The 21,435-nt window shown below is 45.0% G+C and overlaps 2 protein-coding genes and 1 long non-coding RNA gene across 4 annotated transcripts in view; 2 read left to right on the top strand and 1 right to left on the bottom strand.

The window, feature by feature from the left end:
• Nucleotides 1-7,830, top strand: part of Sparcl1 (SPARC like 1) — a 30,231-nt gene extending 22,401 nt beyond the window's left edge. The window contains exons 8-11 of the mRNA XM_006975427.4: nucleotides 1,215-1,351; nucleotides 2,814-2,962; nucleotides 3,530-3,678; nucleotides 7,366-7,830. Of these exons, the coding sequence (XP_006975489.2) occupies nucleotides 1,215-1,351; nucleotides 2,814-2,962; nucleotides 3,530-3,678; nucleotides 7,366-7,394 (464 nt within the window). The 3' untranslated portion in view covers nucleotides 7,395-7,830. The remainder of the gene's footprint in view (nucleotides 1-1,214; nucleotides 1,352-2,813; nucleotides 2,963-3,529; nucleotides 3,679-7,365) is intronic.
• On the bottom strand, nucleotides 2,852-21,374 carry LOC121820985 (uncharacterized). The gene is made up of 2 exons (XM_076546828.1): nucleotides 16,487-21,374; nucleotides 2,852-12,800 (listed from the first exon to the last, which is right to left on the bottom strand). The coding sequence occupies exon 1, from the start codon at nucleotides 20,161-20,163 to the stop codon at nucleotides 19,012-19,014; it is 1,152 nt and encodes a 383-aa protein (XP_076402943.1). The 5' UTR covers nucleotides 20,164-21,374; the 3' UTR covers nucleotides 2,852-12,800; nucleotides 16,487-19,011.
• Nucleotides 12,795-20,373, top strand: LOC143267674 (uncharacterized). Of its 2 annotated transcripts, XR_013043068.1 has the most exons (4): nucleotides 12,795-13,929; nucleotides 13,992-14,597; nucleotides 14,831-15,688; nucleotides 15,865-20,373. It is a non-coding gene; the product is annotated as an uncharacterized LOC143267674 (long non-coding RNA). The 2 variants fall into 2 exon arrangements; XR_013043067.1 differs by lacking the exon at nucleotides 12,795-13,929 and having other exon boundaries at nucleotides 14,232-15,688.
• Nucleotides 21,375-21,435: the final 61 nt, after the last annotated feature.

The raw sequence follows: 21,435 nt of genomic DNA, 5'->3' as shown, positions 1-21,435 counted from the left end.
TCATTTCCGGGTCATTTTTGTGCCTCTCTAGATACTGTCTATACAAACAAAAGAGTTGATATAGTTATGGAATCAGTCTGAAACTAACACCAGCTCAGGAATCCCCAGGCCTTCATCATGGGAGGTTCTGAATCCATGGGGTTGTGTCAGAACTAGACTTTTGTTTTTCAAGACACCTAGACAATTCCAATTCTCCCCCACTGGGTTCAGAGGCACCATTGTGAAGTGCACTTAATAAAGGCTTGAAAGACTGGGGTTTTCTGAATTTCTTACCTTCCCTCCAATTTCACTTAAGTCTTTGTCAGGAATTTTTTTGCAGTAGATTCTTCCAGAGGTTGTTTAGTACCGTCTTCCTGCTCCAGGATATCCTCAGTGGTGTTTGGCACATCAGTAGTCCCACACTAGTACAGCCCAGGCGTGTTTCTGCTTCTCCTCAGTTTCTACACACACAAGATATTAAGTGTTATTGTTTGGCTTGCTCTGTCCACTGAGGTGGACAAAATCATCCATGTGCATTCTGGGCAGAAGACTGGGATGTTACTATGTTCTCTCAACTTGTCCCCACAAAGGCTGGGATGTTACTGTGATCCCTCGGTTTTTCCCCACGAAGGCTGGGACGTTACTGTGATCCCTCGATTTGTCCCCACACTCTGAAGCTTTGCACTGAGGCAGTAGCCACAGCCTTGAGATCCAGGGAGACGGCGATGAACTGAGCCCTCTTGGCAGCCGGTGTCCGGTGTGGGGCCGCCTGGAAACAAGTGTGGGCTTCTCTAAGTGCAGAGATGCATGATTTGCTGCTGCAGAGAGAGCTCCTCTCGGCTTTTTCCTCTGCTGCTAACCAACAACCCGAATGCCCTCCACTTCCAGATACCTGGTCCCTGGTTCTATAGCACTAGTTCTCAGCCCTTTACTGCATGTCAGAATTACTTGGGGGTCTCCTAAGGCATCCTGGTGCCCAGGTCCCACCACAAAATTATCAAGATCTTCTTTCCATAGTAACTGTTACCTACTAGGCACAGTAATGGCACCTGGGAGACTGAGGCAGGAGGATCACAAAAAAATACCCAACACCTCCGGCATTTGATTGGGATGTTTTTAAGACATCCCAGGAGGCTCTGTTGCGCCACCGGTCAGGAGAAAGCAGGTGTGGAGCTTCGGGTGATGAGGACTTGTTGTTTGAAGTATGGTCATCTCCTATTGTCTGCTTCTCCCAGCTATTCCTGCTTGTACCGACTTTGAAGTGGCTCAGTTTCCCCTGCGGATGAGAGACTGGCTCAAAAATATCCTGATGCAGCTTTACGAACCAAATCCCAAACACGATGGTTATTTAAATGAAAAGCAGAGAAGCAAAGTAAGATCCATACTCTGATACATGAGTGTCTGTCTGCAGGACCCGAGGGGGCGGGGGTGTGGTGAGCGCTCACTGCCTGGCATGTCTGCAGGACCTGAGGGGTGTGTGGTGAGCTCACTGCCTGGCGTGTCTGCAGGACCCGAGGGGGCAGGGGTGAGCGCTCACTGCCTGACATGTCTGCAGGACCTGAGGGGTGGGGTGGTGAGCGCTCACTGCCTGGCATGTCTGCAGGACCCGAGGGGGGTGTGGTGAGCACTCACTGCCTTACACAGCAGCAGAGTCTGCCCCCTTTTCTGCATCTGCTTAGCCTGCGTGCATTAACATTCTATCGTGGTCACCATCCATGCCACAACTTCCGTAACACAGCCAAACTGCCCGCCTTCTGTTCACGGGGCTGCAACCTGGAAAGTGTTCCTGAAGTTTCTATGACCAAGCAAAGTTAACAAATTCAGCTTTCTGATCAGCTTTCCCTGACTGTAAGAAATACCTCAGACAATACGACTTAAAGAAGAAAGGTTTACATTCAAGGCAAGGAGACAGATTACTATACAGAAGTAGATTCATGTGTATGAAATGCCTGGCAATAAACTGAACCTTGGCTCACAGTTTTGAAGGTTCTGGTCTGCGACCAGTGTCGACTGTGGTCTTTGGGCCTGTGTTGAGGTAGCACATTGTGGCAGGGAATATTCACTTCACAGTGGACCAAGGGACAAAGTGCAAAAGAGGAGGTGCGGGGCTCCTGGAATCCCCTTCAAGGGCATGCTCAAGGACATGCCCTGTATGACAGGAAACTTCCAACTAAGCCCTACCTCTGAACAGTTGCATCGTTTCCCATCAGTGCCGTGGGCTAGGGACCGAGCCTCCAACTCATGGGCCTTTAGAGAGCGCTGTATCTGTGATAAAGCAGGCCTAACACGCTTAAATCTAATATTTTTGGCCTCATAGGCCAGGCACAGGTTCTGCTCTAAGGGAACTTGCTCTTATGCCAGCACACATTAAGATGTGCAGAACATTGACCCCAGAAGTTTTAAGAGAAGATTCTTTCATCAGGTAGTTATTGAATGTATCCCAGGTGCCATAATTGACCTACATTCTAGAGATACAGCAGCGGACACGGAAAACTTCCACCTTAAAAAGTTTACATTCAAGGCAAGGAGACAGATTACTATACAGAAGTAGATTCATGTGTGTGAAATGCCTGGCAATAAACTGAAATTTTATTCTGCTGAGTTGTTTTAAAACAAAAAGAATGAGAAAGGGAGGCAGGGAGGGAGGAAGGGGAAGGGAAGGGAAAGGAAAGGAAAGCAGAGGCTGGCTGTGTTCATTAGAATCCATCTCACCTGGGTCAGGCTCACATCCTGGGCAGGTTTCCATCTGTCACACTGTTACCCTTCCATTAAGGTTTAACAATTCTGAGACACGTTCCTGGTCCTCTGACAGCCTTCTATCTTCTTAATCTCAGGTCAAGAAAATCTACCTGGATGAGAAGAGACTCCTGGCTGGAGACCACTCCATTGAACTTCTCCTGAGGGACTTCAAGAAAAACTACCACATGTATGTGTATCCTGTGCACTGGCAGTTTAATGAACTGGACCAACATCCTGCGGACAGGTAGAGACTATCCCCACCCGAGACACTCCCTGGTAATGATATCTAGGTGAAATAGAACTCCAGACACCACTGGGAATACTTCCACCTTCATTTTCAAACACTGATTCAAACCATTGTGGTTAGGAATCTAATTAAAAATCAGTGAGGAAATAACTGAAGATATCAACAGCACAGCCTCTGAATTACCGTACCCAGTTTACTTATTAAATCTCTGTGTTTCCCACAGAGACGCCTTCTATTCTCATTCTTGAACTAAATCCACAAGGTGATCCAACTGGCTCAGCTCGGGTCACCTCTGGGACAATCTCAGCCTGGCCAGTGAGTGAGAGCCAGCTCACACAGCCCGACTTGGGGCACCACATCTAGAGACTGGGATTGGTGGGTGCACAATTCTCAGACCGAGGCAAGCTTTGGGCACCACGACCCGTTCTTGCCTGCAGCTTTTTACTGTATACAATTCACTTGGCATGCACAGTGACCTTGTGGAAGGAAATGCTCTTGGTGATGGAGTCTTAAGTCCTCATGCACAAGCCATGCCGTTAACAGGCGGTCATTGTCTTCTTGCAGAATCTTGACACATTCCGAACTTGCTCCTCTGAGAGCTTCCCTGGTGCCCATGGAGCACTGCATAACACGATTCTTTGAGGAGTGTGACCCCAACAAGGACAAGCACATCACCTTGAAGGAATGGGGCCACTGCTTTGGGATTAAAGAAGGTAAATTCGTTATCAAAGAACAATGCCTACTTCTTCAGATAAATGCTGAGTCCTATGGCCTAATAGCAAGATTGCTATTAGGAGTGTGTGTGTGTGTGTGTGTGTGTGTAGGTGTAGGTGTACCCATGCATGCACACAGTCCTTTAATCTCAGAACTCAGGAGGCATAGGCAGGTAGATCTCTATGTGTTTCAGGCCAGCCTGATGTACATAGTGAGTTCCAGGACAGCCAGGGCTACATAGAAAAACCTTGTCTCAAAACAACGACAACAAAAACAATAATAATAATAATAACAATGTAGGAGAAGCCTGACTAACAATGCTTGCCTCCAGGCACACTATGCAGGCACACACACACACACACACACACACACACACACACACACCAAATGCTTTATGGTTATATCTAAAAATATATACACATGAACATACAGTCAAGCAGCAAGAAAAGACAGGCCATCAAAAGTCGGAGTTTCCCTCAGAGGTTATATGTGTGACCTTCACCTTAAAGTTCTTCACGCCAGTGTACAATGGCTTGGAATTAGCGAGACCTGCGAGTGTCAGCACTGAGTCATTTAAAGTCCAGCAGAAGACCAACCCTGCCGCTCTTGATGGTACTCTGGAATAAACACCAGTGAGAGCCTGTTCTGTGAACACCTCCTCTTCTGTGTTAGTTGCTATACCACATAACAAATCACCCCCAGATTGTTTGCCAGGGTCAGGAGTCTGGGAGTCACTTTCCTGGGCAGGTCTGGCTTAGTGTCACGTGACCCATCTGTTAAGGAGTGCAGAGGTTACCTGCAGGATCTGCTTCTAGTCACCTCGTTGTTTGCAGGTGGCTTCAGGACCCCACCGTGTGGTAGCCACCTACCTACCCTTAGTAACCTCAAGTTGAAGTCCACATCATTCTGCCATGTTCTGGTGGTCACACAGAACAACCCTGCTCTCAGGTGGGGAACATGGGCCAAGGGGGGATCATTGAAAACCATTTTGGAATCTGGACTTTATTAGTACTAAAAGAAATGAACAAGCTGTTAGACCCAGACTGATACAAAAGGATCGATTTCCTTTCTAACACCTATTCTCCAAGCAGAGTATTTATACAAGTTCATATATATCCCCACAAATAGTTAAACCTGTCTTTTCAACTCCCTGCTGAAAAGAGAGAGCACCCCCAAGTGCAGCTGAAGCCCACTATTATCAATATGAGGGGCTCAGCTGGGCCAGAACATTTTCATTTACGTCCTCTTTCAGGACGTGGTTGGGATTTTAAAGACCTGATAAAAAGGCAAATTTGAATAAAGGCATTTACTTAAGGAAAAAGAGTTTTTCTTCTGTTTCCTTTACAAAATGTCTGGCAGTTCTTCCACAGTCAGCCTGTCCAGGCTCTGACTGGAAGAGCAAGAAAAGTCCAAGCCCGGTGATTTGCAAAGCTGCTAATGGTCTTGTTTGTCACTGTGGTCTGGCTGGCCTTGCGCTATTTTGAGGTTGGGAAAGATTTATCACATACTAAGCCAATTAAGGCCGTCATTAAATGTTCAGTTAGAATAAGTAAACAAGTTATCACTTTGGGAAACAGCAGGGCAAGGCAAAGACAGAATGACATCTCTTTATAAATGAACTTCCTTCCCTGAGAACACTAATAAGAGCACAGGAGAAGATCAACTTCAGGCAGCATTTTCCTGAATTTCAGCTGCCGTGATCTAAACTAGCGATGTTCAAATGGCACCGCATCGCCATCGGCCAGCTCTGGGCATGCCACTCATCTCAACCTCATCTTTAGCTGTAACAACGAGGCTCAGAAAAGCGGTGGGAGGGTCTTCGTGATGATGACACACCGTCTGTCTGTCTCAGTCAGCGTTTCTATTAACATGATCAACACCACGACTAAAAGCAACCTGGAGAGAAAAGGGTTTATTTCACCTTACAACTCTCAGGTCGCAGTCATCACTGAGGGAAGTCAGGACAGGAACCTGGAGGCAGGAACTGAAGCTGAGGCCATGGGGGAATGCTGCTCACTGCTTGCTCCCCATGGTTTTCTCGGCCAACTTTCTTATAGAACTCAGGACCACCTGCCCGGGGTGGGGACCATCACTCACAGTGGGCATGGTCCTTTTACATCAATTATCAATCCAGAAAATGCCCCACAGGTTTGTCTTCAGGCTAATCTGATGGGAGCATTTTCTCAACTGAGGTTCCTTCTTCTCAGATAACTCCAGCCTGTGTTGAGCTGATAGAAACCCAACCAACACACCACCTCTTGCATCTACTCACATGACTCTTAGATAAAAAACCTTCCAAGTGAAACTACTGAGATAAGTCGGACCACACAGGGTCTCCTGAGCCCTTTAAAGACTTTAGGAGTGTCGGGGTGTCATCCAACAAGAGTCCTGTGGTTACACTGTTGAGTGAGTAACGAATGGCTGAGGATGCTGTGGTAAGTCCAAGAGTTGATAAGAACCTGACTCAGAAGTGACTGGGGAGATAGTGATGCCGTCAAGACATCTTAAAATAGAAGCACACCCACACGGTGCAGGCCTGGGGTATAAGGAGGCAATGGCTGGGAGAAAATACTAGGCAGGGAGCAGACAACTGAGGGAATCTAGGGAAAGCATGTCGTGTCCCCATTCCTGCTTTGGGCCAGGCAAGATAGTTAGGGGCACTTTTCCTCTGAGGTAGGAAACACAATGACGGGAGCGGATTTGGGGCAATGACAAATTCCATTGGGACAAGTTGAATTTTTAATTACTTACAAAACAAATATGATCCACCGCTCAATATAGGAGTCATAATTTCAAGAGAATTTGGAAATTGAAATATACATTTGGAGAGTTATGGATATAATTCAGTGGTAAAATTCTTACCTCCAATATGCATGGACCTGAGTTTATCCACAGCAAGAGAAGGAGAGAGATTGGGCATACAGGGAATACTCAACACTAAGGAAGGGAATTATTATGCCAAAGAAACTTTATCAAGTTATAGGGCAAAGGTCTAGGATTAAGCACCATGGAATCACACATGTAGACAACATATACTGGATAAGGAGTGCAGAGAGGAGAATGAGCAGTGTCCCTAAAGGGAAAGGACGAAGGAAAGTTCCGTGTCAAAGAAGGTGTCCCAAAGGGAAGGGACTATGCTGACTGCAAGGATGATCCACGGCAGAAAAGGTTCACAGGTCCATTGATGTGGAAATAGGGATGTCCAGGCAGTGCTGGCAAGGCTACCCTGGTCCAGAGTGGTCTATGTCCACCAGAGGAGGCCGTGTTGTCCGCCATCCCAGCAGCAACAGGCATGTCTGCAGATGACTCAGTTCAAAGCTGAATGAGCTGTGCCTAGACGTTTGCCCTTCCTATGGCACTTCAGCCTTCCTTCATACTTGGCACTTCTTGCCCTGGTCCTCCTTTGGTGTTTCTCAAACTGTACGAAGAATTCCAGAAGAACTGTCTAGGTGTCCATGTGACAGCTGTCCACCACCAGGGATTCTGATTCCAGAAGCCAGAGGTGAAGCCTAAAGACATTTTCAAAAGTTCAAACTATGTCGAGAATCACTTCCATGCTGCCTTTTTAGATGGTTTTTGCACATCCCCAGCTCTAACCTTCCTTGGTTTTGTGGCTTTCCAGGTGACTTTCTAAGAGTGTATCTATTTATGTATTCATTAATTCATTCATTCATTTATTTTTACAGAAGACATAGATGAAAACCTCCTGTTTTGAATTAAGATGTGAAAGAATCGAGACTTCCCCATCGGCTCCTTCTGCGTTAACCACTTCGGAATACATGCAGCCATGACACTGTAGATTCATATTTAGCAAAATGTTTATTTGCATGTAAGAGAAGACAATGACAGTAACTGCTTGATGGTGATATACATATGTGCTAGGCTTTAACATTCCCTTAGGAAATAAACCTTTAAAATTAAGTAGACTCGATGTCTACAAAAGACTGTACTGTCTGGGAACACTTTAACTCATAATAATGCATCTAATTTTATAATTGATAACTATAAAACATGAAAAAATGTCTTTGTATTGTGACTAACACCTTATGCATGTTAAGGAAGTGAGATATTGCATTTTGTGGTTAATGTGCCTCATTTTCATTATCTTAATGTCTAATAAAGAGCCAATAAAGTATCAAATGCCTGCTCAAGTTTATTTCCAGTTATTTATTTAAAAAATTAAATGTAAAAGACCAACCCAGGGCTTACATTAGAGATCAAAATTGAATTGTGCTTGCTTACTGCTCAAAATAAAAAGTGCACTTAAAGATTGAGATGTGTTCTATAGTAAACAAATTGTAACAAGCTAATCTCCAGCATCCTTCATCATTATGTAAGTTTCAATGGAAGTGGGGAGGTTGAATTCAATTACTTTTTAGCCAAGTGCAGTTTAAAATGTGGGTGATTCCACATTGCTTTATCCAACCTATTCCAACTTCTGTACAGCAATCCTTGTGTATCGGGGAGAAAGAGGTCTGAAAGATCTCTGTGTGTTTCATTTGTCAACATAAAGTGAAAGGGGCAGACGGTGAGTCATGGAGTGAGTGCCATGATGGCCAATGCTGTGAGAAATCAGCACTACTCCTGTGGCCTGATTGTGTCCCAGAAAATTTGTGTTTTCAGTTGGGCTTTTCTGCGATGCTAAAAATGGGGACATAAAAGTATAAAGGACACCACACAGTTTTCCAATGTCTGAAGTGAGGCACAAAAAGTTTCTGGCATCCATTTTATTCCAATTTTATAGTATTTGAAAAAATGGGAGGTTATGTAATTTCCTGTTGAAATAGAAGCTATTGACATAATTATCTTCAATTGTTTTTTATCTTTTTTTTTTGTTTGTTTTGTTTTGTTTTGTTTTTTGAGACAGGGTTTCTCTGCGTAGCTTTGCACCTTTCCTGGAACTCACTTTGTAGACCAGGCTAGCCTCAAACTCACAGAGATTCGCCTACCTCTGCCTCCAGAGTGCTGGGATTAAGGCGTGTATCACCACCACCACCACCACCACCACCACCGCCTGGCTGTTTTTAATCTTTTATGAGGTAAGTAAGTCCCTTTTTCTTTAATTAAAATCACATTAAATCATATCCTCTCTAGATAATTAGGTTAAATTTGACCAAACAAAATCTAATTATTTATTTTTATCAAATAGGAAATTAATTTTAGAAATTATTCTAAACTTCAGAATATGATAATGTACACCACAACTGTCTTAATTAGAAACCAGTTTTTAGAAGTTAGGTTTTAGAAACCATGTTTTATAATTATACTAGCAGGTGTTAATTAGGCCTAAAATTTTATTTTACTCTCAGGGAACTTCATAAAAATGCTTTGTAATAAGGAAAACTGATTTTAATATTAAGGATGCCATCTAAACATTTACTAAAATCTTTTATTTGAAAATCATTTTCATTTTGAAACGAAAATACTAAGAATGGAGGCGTTCAATCTTACTGCAGGTCGAAGGCCCCGGGAAAGAGACCACAGAAGCACTCTCATGTTCTCGATGGTTAGTGCTTAATGACCAGTGGGTTGTGATACAGATCACTCTAATCCCAGTCAAGGCAATGAAGTTGTCTTTTCAGAATCAGTCTTTAAGCCGATCTCGGTAATTGTGATCTCCTAAAAATGGGAGTTCCTAGTCTCAAGCCAATTGCTCAGTGTAGCCATGAATTTGTGAGTCATATTGCCCATGACCATGTAGACATTAGTAACACAGCTTAAATACTAGCCAGGTGTAGGATGTCCGTCCACACTGCTTCCTGAAGCTGTCGCTCTGAGGACCGTTTGAAGCACAGGTAATTAACACAATATAATTTATACTTCTCAAAGGATGTGGAACATTCTTGGGTTGGGTGGTTCAATGATTTCTACTATGTCCGCTTATCAAAATAAGAAAGAATTTTTAGAGTTTGAATCCAGAAAATATAGAAAGGAAAACTATGAAAAGAAGTCTCTGTTCAAGCAAAGTGATACAAACTCAAGCAGAATTGAGTTTAAGTATAAAGTAGCTGGCAGATGATTCATAGACAGAATCTGCCTCAAATGTTGGGGACAAGTGTTCATGAAAAATATGGTGAGGCTGTTCTCTCACAGCCAGACTCCATAGTACAATGGTGTAGTTTAAAATGCGGAGGGTAAGTTAGTTCTAAGTGCATGTGATTTTACAAATGAAGGTTTACTTACTTCAGAACCAACAGGGCAGAGCAGACCTTGTTCAGTTGCTTTCCTGAATTTATTCACATTGTGCTTATTCTTATCAACCCATGATGCCTTGAAATTTTTTCTCATGTAATGTCCTTTCTAAGGAACTGTAATTCTCAACAGCTGCATCCAGGGCATATGGACTGGTCAGTCTCATGTGGCACAAAGCTTTATCTGTACATTCTGTAAAAGCTTTTCTCTACTGTTAGCTGGCGATGGTCACTCCCTCATTGTAACACTGCAGACAAGAGATCTATGCAGAGAGATCACAATCTCAAGTCACTAAGGAAGAGTGGGGGTGACAGGCAATGTACCAAGTCAGAGAATGACTGGTCTAGGGGCATTTAAAGCTTTTTAAGGGTTTTCCAAGCTTAAAAAGAAAATGTGAATCTAGAGGCAAGATTTAGCCTGTCAGCATGTCTGCTTCAACCGTCTATTCACCATGGAAACAGGATGTGGAGATCGATCACCTCATCCTTCACTCCAGCCTCTCCCTGCAGAATGAAGGTTTTCCTCCTGGCCGCCCTGCTGAGCACCACCACCGCTCTGCCCATCCCTGTGAGTACTTCCTCAGCTGCTGTCAGTCACCACTGTGAGTCTTCATGTTTCAGGGCTAGAAAGCATCTCACATCTTCACAGAAGAGGAAAGCGGAGTCCAGGAGTGCAACGGGATCAGGAATCTTCCTGGGTCTCAGGCTCTGTGTGTCACAAAGCTGCTTCTGGAGACCTTAGCTAGAGGGTGACCTTGGGCAAAGAACTAACTCGTGCTCTCCCTGTCAACCAAGTAAGAACAACTGCAGTGTAAAAATGACTAGATATGGTTCTAAAACACTTAATGTCCTAATTGCAACAGAGAGCTCATGGTAAACTTAGCAATATAAACCAAGGACTCTACAGGGACCCAGGTCGAAAGTGAGCAGTTGACTTGAGCTTCGTTTATAACAGTGCCCTATATCACCTGGAGTTTTCTTAAAAGGCTCCTCTCAAAGATGCTCTGACACCAAGACTGATGCCTGATAAACTTGGTTTTACAGGGAGGAAGATTTAAGACTACCCACGCTAGTTCCAAGATTAATATTAAAAACTTAGGTCTGAAATACGCAGTTCGGGAGTGTGACAGATCATTGAAGTATTATACATGGATGTCTTTATTTTGGGAAACAAGATTTGGATAGCAACCTATGCCCATGTGCAGCATGCCTGAATAACAAGCCAGTCTGTTGTATTGGGTCACAGTGTCTTCTTGCAACAAGAACCGTTGTTGTGATGTATTCTTGGTAGTGCTGGGGCTCAAACCCAGGGTGTTGCCCATGCAAGGCAAATGCTCTTCCGTCCAGTTACATGCCCAGCCCAGACACACACGGCTGTCTAAAGTTCCAAACGAGATGCACCGCCCGCCTCTCTAGGAACACCGTGCTGAAGAAGCTGCTGCAGCACACACATCTCCCTAATTTTAGTTAGCGTCTCTGAAACGAGTATGTGTTTCAGCTGTGGGGCGATAAAGCACTGTGTCCATTGGACGGGAGCATTTGCTCTGCAGGTGATCTGTGAAATAATGATGCATTTTATGACACCACCCTAGAATACGTAACGCACAGCGACACCCCACCACCAGCAGCAGCCTAACCTTTTGCTGTGCACCGACTAACCACGCTCCCCACATCTGTAGTAAGTGGGACCTGTAGGAACAATTTATGTTACTGTGGACAGTGCCTAGCACCAGGGAAGCATGAAACCCTCTCCATGCACATTTGGCCACAAAAGGGGGCTTTCAAGGGAATGAGAGACCATTCAGAGGTTGTGGGGAGATTACAAAATTTAAGTAGACACTCACGCTCCCTTTGAACGTCTACCTACTGAAAACTGATCTAGAGCAGCCCTAGTGCTAGATATACCAATACAAAAAATGCAGGGCAAAATCTTAAGGGAGTAAATAAGTACATGGTTTAGATATAAACTTAAAAGCCAAAAAGTGCTTGGCCTTCTGGACAAAATCAAAGCATCACTCCCCTGTTAAACATGTAATTTATTTCAGAGGTGAAGCTACATGACTGACAGGCATAATGCTCAAGGCGTTTTAGCTGTTCTCACATGAAATGAAACGTCTTGCTGGATAAGGTGCTGTGGCCAGCTGCTTCACCTTGGTGCTTTTCTTCTTTTTTTTTTTTTTAAAGCTTGGACAATCTGGAGGAAGTTCCAGTGAACAGGTACACGTGTACATTCAAATAGCATGTTCTTCACTTCAAAGCTGTCGTTTATAATCAGACCGACTCACACTGTGCTTCCTTTTACAGAGATTCAGCTTCTACCCACCACAAATCCTGCCCTTCTTCCCTCAGTTTCCCTTCCCCCAGGCGCCTCTGGTAAGCAGGGGGTGGGAAGTCTCAAGTGTATCAGCTGGGTGATGGCTTTCACACTCCCCAAATTTTGACCCAGAAATACGACATGTTAAAAAGAAAGCTGCCGGCTGTTCAGTCCTCTCCAGCACAGCTTGTAGTGAGGAGTGGCCACGGCCTGGGAAACGCGCCTCCGGCACTGTGGCCTCTCCCTGTTCTGCCACACCCAGTCCACGGGTGCTTGTGCTGCTGACATTGACCATGAGGAGCCTTAGCTCCGTGAAGGTAATGGTAGCCTGTGGCCGCCTTCTTTCGCTGTTACTAAATCACTTTGATGCTTTCTCTTCTTTAAAAGTTTCCTCGGGTTTCTATAACTTTTCCTCAAAAGTCAAAGCAAAAAGTTACGTTGCCCTTCTTGCTGACACCCTCGGTGTCTCCTAATAGTTGGATTTTTATAACTGTCTCAGTGAGGGCTGGGCAAATATTAAGTGGATGACAGGGTCTTGTTGAGACACGCTCCCAGAGGCAAGGGCATCGCGGGCCAGCGAGGCTGTGAGTCAAACACTCCCCAAAGAAGACAGGTCCTGAGCAAGAGAGAGAAATCCTTAGTGTGGAAGTGGAGGCTCTCCACCAGGAGAGGGCGCCAGTATCTGCAGTAGAGAAATCGGTGGGTTTGCAAGACCCGCCAACAGAACCTGGGACATTATGTTTAACTAACTAATCAAAATAATTATAACTCCTAAAGGAAAAACAGTGTATCAAATTCAGAGCTGCATAAGGGCAGTAGCCTTGTTTATCGCCACCCCAGTCCCAGAGGCACGCACTGAAAGGCTAAAATGGTGAGTGAAGAAAACCGCAAAGGAAAACAGGCATGCTTGCTTCACTCACAATTCATCTTTTTTTTCTTCTTTTTTGTAGATTCCAATTCCTTTTCCCTTCCCTTTTGATCCAAATCAGGTAAATATATTTAAAATTTCCTTTAAGAAGATATTTGACTAAAAATTATAACTTGTTTTGTTTGATTTAAAGATGTAGTGTACAACCCCACCTATCACTAAAAGCGGAAGCGCCTAAGCCAAGCTGTGATGGCGTGGAGGGAGCAGGGGCCCAGCACTAACTGGAGAACCGCCTGAGGAGGCAGATGCAGCCTGCTCTTTAAGCATGGGGCGGGGGACACTCAGGGCAGTGGGGGTCTAACGGTCATCTCACCTGTAGGCTGTTGCGCTCACATTTACAGGGATAGGACTTCATTGAGATGTAATTTGTCCTAGAAGCTCTACTTAAGGTTATGGTCAGAGCACAAAAGGTGTATTTACCTCGTAGTTTTTAACAAGGTTTTCTTGAAGCAGGTGATAATGATTTGCAAGATGATACATTCATCAGCTAAGAACCCAAAAACAAAGCTGTGTGTTTATTATACCACAGTAATTCAATTTTTAAATGCTATTGAATTTGTTAGAAATGACCATTGACTCATTTTCATGATGAGCTTCTCCTAAGTATAATGTGGTGAGCCTGTGTGAGTGATCTTCACAAGACGTCCCTGCTGTGCTGAGCCCACAAAGCAAACCGTGGAGAGGTTTGAAAAGGCCGCAGGAGGGTCTGTAAACTATCGGTGGTGCAGGTTTGAAAAGGCTGCAGGAGGGTCTGTAAACTATCGGTGGTGCAGGTTTGAAAAGGCTGCAGGAGGGTCTGTAAACTATCAGTGGAGAGGTCTGAAAAGGCTGCAGGGGGGGTCTGTGAACTATCAGTGGAGAGGTCTGAAAAGGCCGCAGGAGGGTCTGTAAACTATCGGTGGTGCAGGTTTGAAAAGGCTGCAGGAAGGTCTATAAACTATCAGTGGTGCGGGTCTAATGGTGAAATTTTAGGAATGCTAAGGCCCTTAAACGTATGTTTCCATTTACCAGGCTAACTCAGAATTGTAACTCCAAGTTAAAATGCTAAATTATAACTCTTGGATTATTTTGTTTCTTTTATTCAAGGTTCTGACACCTACTCAACTTTTAGCGGTAAATATATTTTGTTCTGTTGATCTATAGGACTCTAAGAATAGAACACATAATGCCATGAAAAGAGAGCCAGCTCATTCTGAAAACCACTGCACTCACTCAGCTCATTCTGAAAACCACTGCACTCACTCAGCTCATTCTGAACACCACTGTCCTCACTCAATTCATTCTGAAAGCCGCTGCACTCACTCAGCTCATTCTGAAAACCACTGCACTCACTCAGCTCATTCTGAACACCACTGTCCTCACTCAATTCATTCTGAAAACCACTGCACTCACTCAGCTCATTCTGAAAACCACTGCACTCACTCAGCTCATTCTGAACACCACTGTCCTCACTCAATTCATTCTGAAAACCACTGCACTCACTCAGTTCATTCTGAAAACTACTGCACTCATTCAGCTCATTCTGAACACCACTGCCCTCACTCAGCTCATTCTGAACACCACTGTCCTCAGTTCATTCTGAAAACCACTGTCCTCACTCAGTTCATTCTGAAAACCACTGCACTCACTCAGTTCATTCTGAAAACTACTGCACTCATTCAGCTCATTCTGAACACCACTGCCCTCACTCAGCTCATTCTGAACACCACTGTCCTCAGTTCATTCTGAAAACCACTGCACTCACTCAGTTCATTCTGAAAACCACTGCACTCATTCAGCTCATTCTGAACACCACTGCCCTCACTCAGCTCATTCTGAACACCACTGCACTCAGTTCATTCTGAAAACCACTGCACGCACTCAGTTCATCCCTACAGAGTAAAGGCACCTGTTAAACCCAAAGGCAAAACCCAACCCAGTATATGAGAAGAGTTCTTTCCTTTGACTCAGTTCACTGAGCTATAAAGTGTCAAGGCAATGTCTTCTACCATTGATGCAAGTGAGTGGCGTGAGTGAGGAGTCAGAACGGAGGAACAGATAAAGCGTTTTAGGGAGATAAGACAGATTCCATTACTAATGAGTTGCCACAAACAAACACGTGAAACATTACCACATCAAAACCCCCGAAGAGGCCTGCTTGTTTGTTTTTGAGACAGGGTCTCTCTCTCTAGTCCTTGGTGGCCTAGAACTCACTATGTAGACCAGGCTGGCCTCAAATTTATAGCAATCCACCTGCCTCTGCCTCTGCCTCCGCAGTACTGGGATTAAAGGTCATATCTGGCCCAAAAGATGTTTTTAAATCAACTGCACATAATTCAACTGTTTAATTAACTGTTTATTAATTAGTAAGTACCTTAGAGTATCAGTTTGAGAAAATATCAGAGGAACACTTTTAATATAATTACAAAAGATAAAACTAAAAAGTTCCACTTCTTTGTCTAAAACACAAACATTTCTGAAATGGGAACATATTTCACAATGAACAAAATGCATGTTATCCTTTTAAAAGCTATTGATAAAACATTTTCATAGTTAACAGTGTCTTAGAAACAAGGGCATGCAGTATTCTTTTAAAGGTCAGAAAGTTGCTGGGCGATGGTGGCGCACTCCTTTAATCCCAGCACTCGGGAGGCAGAGCCAGGCGGATCTCTGTGAGGTCAAGGCCAGCCTGGGCTACCAAGTGAGTCCCAGGAAAGACGCAAAGCTACACAGAGAAACCCTGTCTCGAGAAAAAAAAAAAAAAAAAAAAAAGGTCAGAAAGTTGGACCATAATAGTTTATGTGTGTGAGAAAAAAATTTCCCAGGATTTTAAAATACAAACTGGTTCAAGTCATCCTGAAGACTGTTCAAATGTACCAGGAAGCCTACAGTCAATTTCAGTTCAAGCAACTGGTGCTCTTCCTACAGCGCACCCTGTTTAAACCTTAGAGGGCATTTCCAGAGACCAAATCTATAATACTCCAAGCACGCTTTTACTAAACATGCTTCAGGGACCCCTTCAGACTGAGTGCCAGTGATTACAAAATCAGTCGGGCCCCTTTCCATCCCAGCCTGGCTGCAGGCGCACGGAGCAGCCAGTGGAGGGGAGCTGGGTCCTGATCTCACCTGTAGAGTTGAACAGGCTTTGTGGCTTTGCCGAGTCCCCCAGCATGGAAAATACAGACCCTGCCAGACCCTGAGAATATTCTCTCTTCAGAGAACCTGACTCATTCAAGTTACCGGAGGCCTTCTTAAAAAACCCAAACAATACTTACAGAACTGCCCTATATAGCCAGAGAGCACCAGACGCTTCTCCTCTCCCCCTCTCCCCCTCTCCCCCTCTCCCTGAACCCCGTCTCTCTTCTCCCCCTTTCTGGCCCCCCTCCAGCACTCACCCCCAGAGCCTGCTTATCCACCAGAACTGTTGAGGCTGGCCAGTGTTCAGTCCGCTTCGGCATGCCTGTGCGTTCTAGGACTTTACACGGCTTAGACCAAGTCAATTTCCTGAACGAGCTGCTGAGTTTTTAAGGAAGCTACAGAGCAACACACTTCCAGTGACACAGCTGTGTAGCCAGATCCTCAGGACAAAGCACGCATTCACAGCTGCGCTGAAAGAAATCATTCAACGGGACATTCGCATCCATGACCGAAACGCCACTTGCTGCGAGTGACCCAGAGTTTCCTCAACTTTCTAACTTTCACATACAGGAAATACAATTAGAAGGTAGAGAAAGTATTGGTTTGTAAATTAAAGACAGTTCAATATCTTCATTTTAAAATCTTATATGAACAAAATATAATTTTCAATAGAACATTTCTGTACAAAACATTTTACGGGACACATGCACTACAGTAAATATGAATTAGAAGTCTGACCCCTCACTCAGTACTTATCCCTTTCTTCTTCACAGCTAATCACTTCCATTCTGAATCAACTGCAGGTAAATCTTTTTTTTTTTTTCATAAACTACAAACTCACTAGTAAAGGGAGTTAGTATTTAACTTTTTTCTTTCCTTATTTTTAGGGCTTCCTTGGGGTAAGAGTTTATTTCTGATTGTACTTATAAAAGTGACATCCAATGTCAGGGGAGGTAAGAGCAACTCTTCTAAACTATAGAAGCATAAGACAGAATCAACCCAACAGATTAGGCCAATTACAACCCATGGCTTCATGAATTCAGTTCCCAGACCTTTACATCAAAGTTTCTTCATCTCTAACAGTGAGTATCCTTTCCCAAGGGGGTTTTACAAAATTCAAGGTTATAAAAACTGACACATCAGGTCATGAACTTTCAAGTAATTGTACTTTACCTCGGACTTGCTTCTGTCTAATGGACAATTCATGGTAACAGAATGAGAAAAGCCTTTTGTAAAATTACCAAATGTAGCTATGTCCTGACCTCAAGGCAATTTTCAATCCCAATTTTGAGAAAGAAAAAAAAATTGGGTTTTCACCCACTCGCCTTCCTTGTGATAGGTTCCGCTGCCCTGGAATATTGCTAGCACTTTTTTTAAATCGCTGTGACAACTTCCCTCCACCAGGCCACCACATACCATGTGGAAGAAACAGGCTTCTGTGTTATAGACAAGACCATGAAGGATTCAGTTTTTCAGCATTTACATATAACCAAAGCACAGGATTTTCCATGCCATTCCCGTAATCACACCAATATTAACACATCAACAACAAAATAACCATGAAATGGGAGAGGCTGGTGGAGGTGGCGGAGAAACTCTGAAGATACCTCACATACTAACTGTATCTGCATTGGCTATTTCAACAGAAATAATTTTCACTGTTACATCAGAAGACACACAAGGTAAAATCCCCAGAACTCTCCCATGAACTCGGATGTACTTTTTTAAGAGTTTTATCACCATAGTGTCTGTTAGTAAATTAATGCCATGATAAAAGCAAGAATTCAGAAGACCAATTGAACTACAGAGGGTATGGTTCTCAATGGATGGATCCTAACTGCTTAAGTGGGCTGGAGTGTGGCTGGGGCAGTGATGATCGCACAGCATGGGTAAGGCCCTGGGCTGGAGTGTGGCTGGGGCAGTGATGATCGCCCAGCATGTGCAAGGCCCTGGGCTGGAGTGTGGCTGGGGCAGTGATGATCGCCCAGCATGTGCAAGGCCCTGGGCTGGAGTGTGGCTGGGGCAGTGATGATCGCCCAGCATGTGCAAGGCCCTGGGCTGGAGTGTGGCTGGGGCAGTGATGATCGCCCAGCATGTGTAAGGCCCTGTGACCACTCCCAGCACCACAATGTAATCAAACATAAATGTACTTAGTAAAACTCCAGAAATATCTTAGAAAATGTATCACAAAGTTCTGAATACACTCAAACTCATCGTTTTACACCTGGAGTCTTGCAAAATAGCTGGAATTTCAAGTTCCCTCCTTATCTACTATACTTTTAATTTTTAAGATAACTATGACATTAAGTAAAATTAGGATTAATATTTATGTCTGAAATGTTTTCAAAAGCTCAAGAGTGCCTGCATCAGACAAATACTGACTATGGCCATTATCCTCAGACTAAGAAATTATGAAATAGACTATCGTTGGCCCCAAGTTACGCATGGTTTCAACAGCACTAGCCAATCAGACAGAGCCTAAGTCCCACACACTGCCGTGGCTCCCGTCAGTCCAGCTGTAACAGAATTTACATCACTATGCATAGTCTGCATCACTGCCCCTTCAGGAGCAAGTCAGAGGCAGAACCTTGGTAAAGACCACAGACGACAGAGAGCGCACCCTGGGACTAGGGAGAGTGGGATCAAATCCAAGCTCTGTCCCTTGGGGGAGAAGCTCTTGATCAATCTTTCCAAATGCCAACTGCTTCATTTGTAAAATACCTGAGGATGGAGCAATATGCAGTGAATTATCTAGTATTCCTACTGATTCTACTAAGGTCTCTTAGAGAAGAAAGCACTCTTCATACCAGACACGCGCAAGTATGGGGGACCACCAGTGACCATGGGCAGACATGACAAGAACAGGGGGACCACCAGTGACCGTGGGCAGACATGAGGAAGAACAGGGGGACCACCAGTGACCGTGGGCAGACATGACAAGAACAGGGGGACCACCAGTGACCGTGGGCAGACATGAGGAAGAACAGGGGGACCACCAGTGACCGTGGGCAGACATGACAAGAACAGGGGGACCACCAGTGACCATGGGCAGACATGAGGAAGGACAGGGGAACCACCAGTGACCGTGGGCAGACATGATAAGAACAGGGGGACCACCAGTGACCATGGGCAGACATGAGGAAGAACAGGGGGACCACCAGTGACCATGGGCAGACATGACAAGAACAGGGGGACCACCAGTGACCATGGGCAGACATGATAAGAACAGGGGGACCACCAGTGACCGTGGGCAGACATGAGGAAGGACAGGGGACCACCAGTGACCGTGGGCAGACATGACAAGAACAGGGGGACCACCAGTGACCGTGGGCAGACATGAGGAAGAACAGGGGGACCACCAGTGACCATGGGCAGACATGATAAGAACAGGGGACCACCAGTGACCATGGGCAGACATGAGGAAGAACAGGGGGACCACCAGTGACTGTGGGCAGACATGACAAGAACAGGGGGACCACCAGTGACCATGGGCAGACATGAGGAAGGATGGGGGACCACCAGTGACCGTGGGCAGACATGAGGAAGGATGGGGGACCACCAGTGACCATGGGCAGACATGACAAGAACAGGGGGACCACCAGTGACCATGGGCAGACATGAGCAGGAACAGGGGGACCACCAGTGACCATGGGCAGACATGACAAGAACAGGGGGACCACCAGTGACCATGGGCAGACATGAGGAAGGATGGGGGACCACCAGTGACCATGGGCAGACATGAGGAAGAACAGGGGGACCACCAGTGACCGTGGGCAGACATGACAAGAACAGGGGGACCACCAGTGACCGTGGGCAGACATGAGCAGGAACAGGGGGACCACCAGTGACCATGGGCAGACATGAGGAAGAACAGAGGGACCACCAGTGACCATGGGCAGACATGAGCAGGAACAGGGGGACCACCAGTGACCATGGGCAGACACTCCTGACAGGAAGACCAGAAGCTAAAGGTTTAACTGTTTTCTCTACTGCAGGTGGTGCTGGTTACCTGCTCTGCTATCTGCAGCTCAGAACTGGGTTACCATCTTGTATTCTCTGTCAAAAGTTCTGTGAAACTTCAGACAACACAGGGAAGGCTACTATCTACAGACCATCTGCTCTAAATAAACTTCTCACTAAAACACGTATGGGTTTCAGTTCAAGTGTTCTAGTGACTGTTCAAAGTTTCTTGAGAGCCTTTGAAAACTGTTTGGTCTCAGTGCCGGGAAGTGGCATTCTCTCCAGGTTCACACAGCACCTCCTGAGCAGTTATCCTCTTCAAATCCAAGTGCCCGTGACAGGCCTGAGGGCCAGGCATGTCTGCGCTTTTAAAAATAACGAGTCAAGAGAGTTCACCTTGACATCAAACATCTCAGAGTTTCCCAGCAGACTCTTTCACACTACCGAGGCTCCAACCAGCTCAGCTCAACTCCCTCTACCCCCGCAGGGTCCTGACAACAACATATACCCCACCCCCTTTGTCTTTCCCTCTAGCTGGAGCGATCCTCAACTTGCCAAAGGACAACCCTGGCCAGCATGTGTCACCTGGGTTCACTGGGGTCAGATAGCATTACTTCCCTTTCTTCTTTCTGGGGCACCCCACCAACACATTCTCTCCATCTGGGATTTATAATACTAACGCCGCATCTCTCAGAAAAACTACTTCAACCCTTAATACTATCCTCCCATCAAAAGCCACTTGAACTCACGAAGGCTCCCAGCTGACCCTGAATAATTAATTCCTTTCTCTGTCTATTCTTTGTCACGCAGTAGTCACAGTAAAGTGACATCTCCATAAACTACTAATTTACCTGGGCATATTTTTAAAATTCAAATATTCTAAAAGTGAGAGCTTCTATTCATTGACTTTGATCTTTGACCACTAGAAAAAAATGAGATACAGTGAGACTCTGCCTCAAAACGAATAAATAAATAAATGCACGAACTGAAACTCCATTGTAAAATTGGTAACTCGGGCTGGAGAGATGGCTGAGCAGTTAAGATCATCGCTTGCTCTTCCAGGACAGGGGTTTAATTCCCAGCCACTCACAGAGGCTCACAACCTGTAAACCTAGTTCCGGGGGATCCAACGCCCTCTTCTGCCCTCCTCGGGCACTGCATGCACAGGAAACAAAACAGAGCAAACAGTTGAAAGGCAATGGGGTCAGGCAGGCATTACTGCACACGGAGGTGGCACCTCCAGAAG

Source organism: Peromyscus maniculatus, chromosome 10, assembly GCF_049852395.1.
Source record: "Peromyscus maniculatus bairdii isolate BWxNUB_F1_BW_parent chromosome 10, HU_Pman_BW_mat_3.1, whole genome shotgun sequence".
Lineage (NCBI taxonomy): Eukaryota > Metazoa > Chordata > Mammalia > Rodentia > Cricetidae > Peromyscus > Peromyscus maniculatus.
Note: the sequence above shows the minus strand (reverse complement) of the source record. Positions and strands in the feature narration are given on the sequence as shown.

Bases quoted from the DNA above. Each gene is read 5' to 3' on its own strand.
- LOC121820985 (XM_076546828.1), bottom strand. From the start codon at position 20,163: ATGGTCACTGGTGGTCCCCCTGTTCCTGCTCATGTCTGCCCATGGTCA.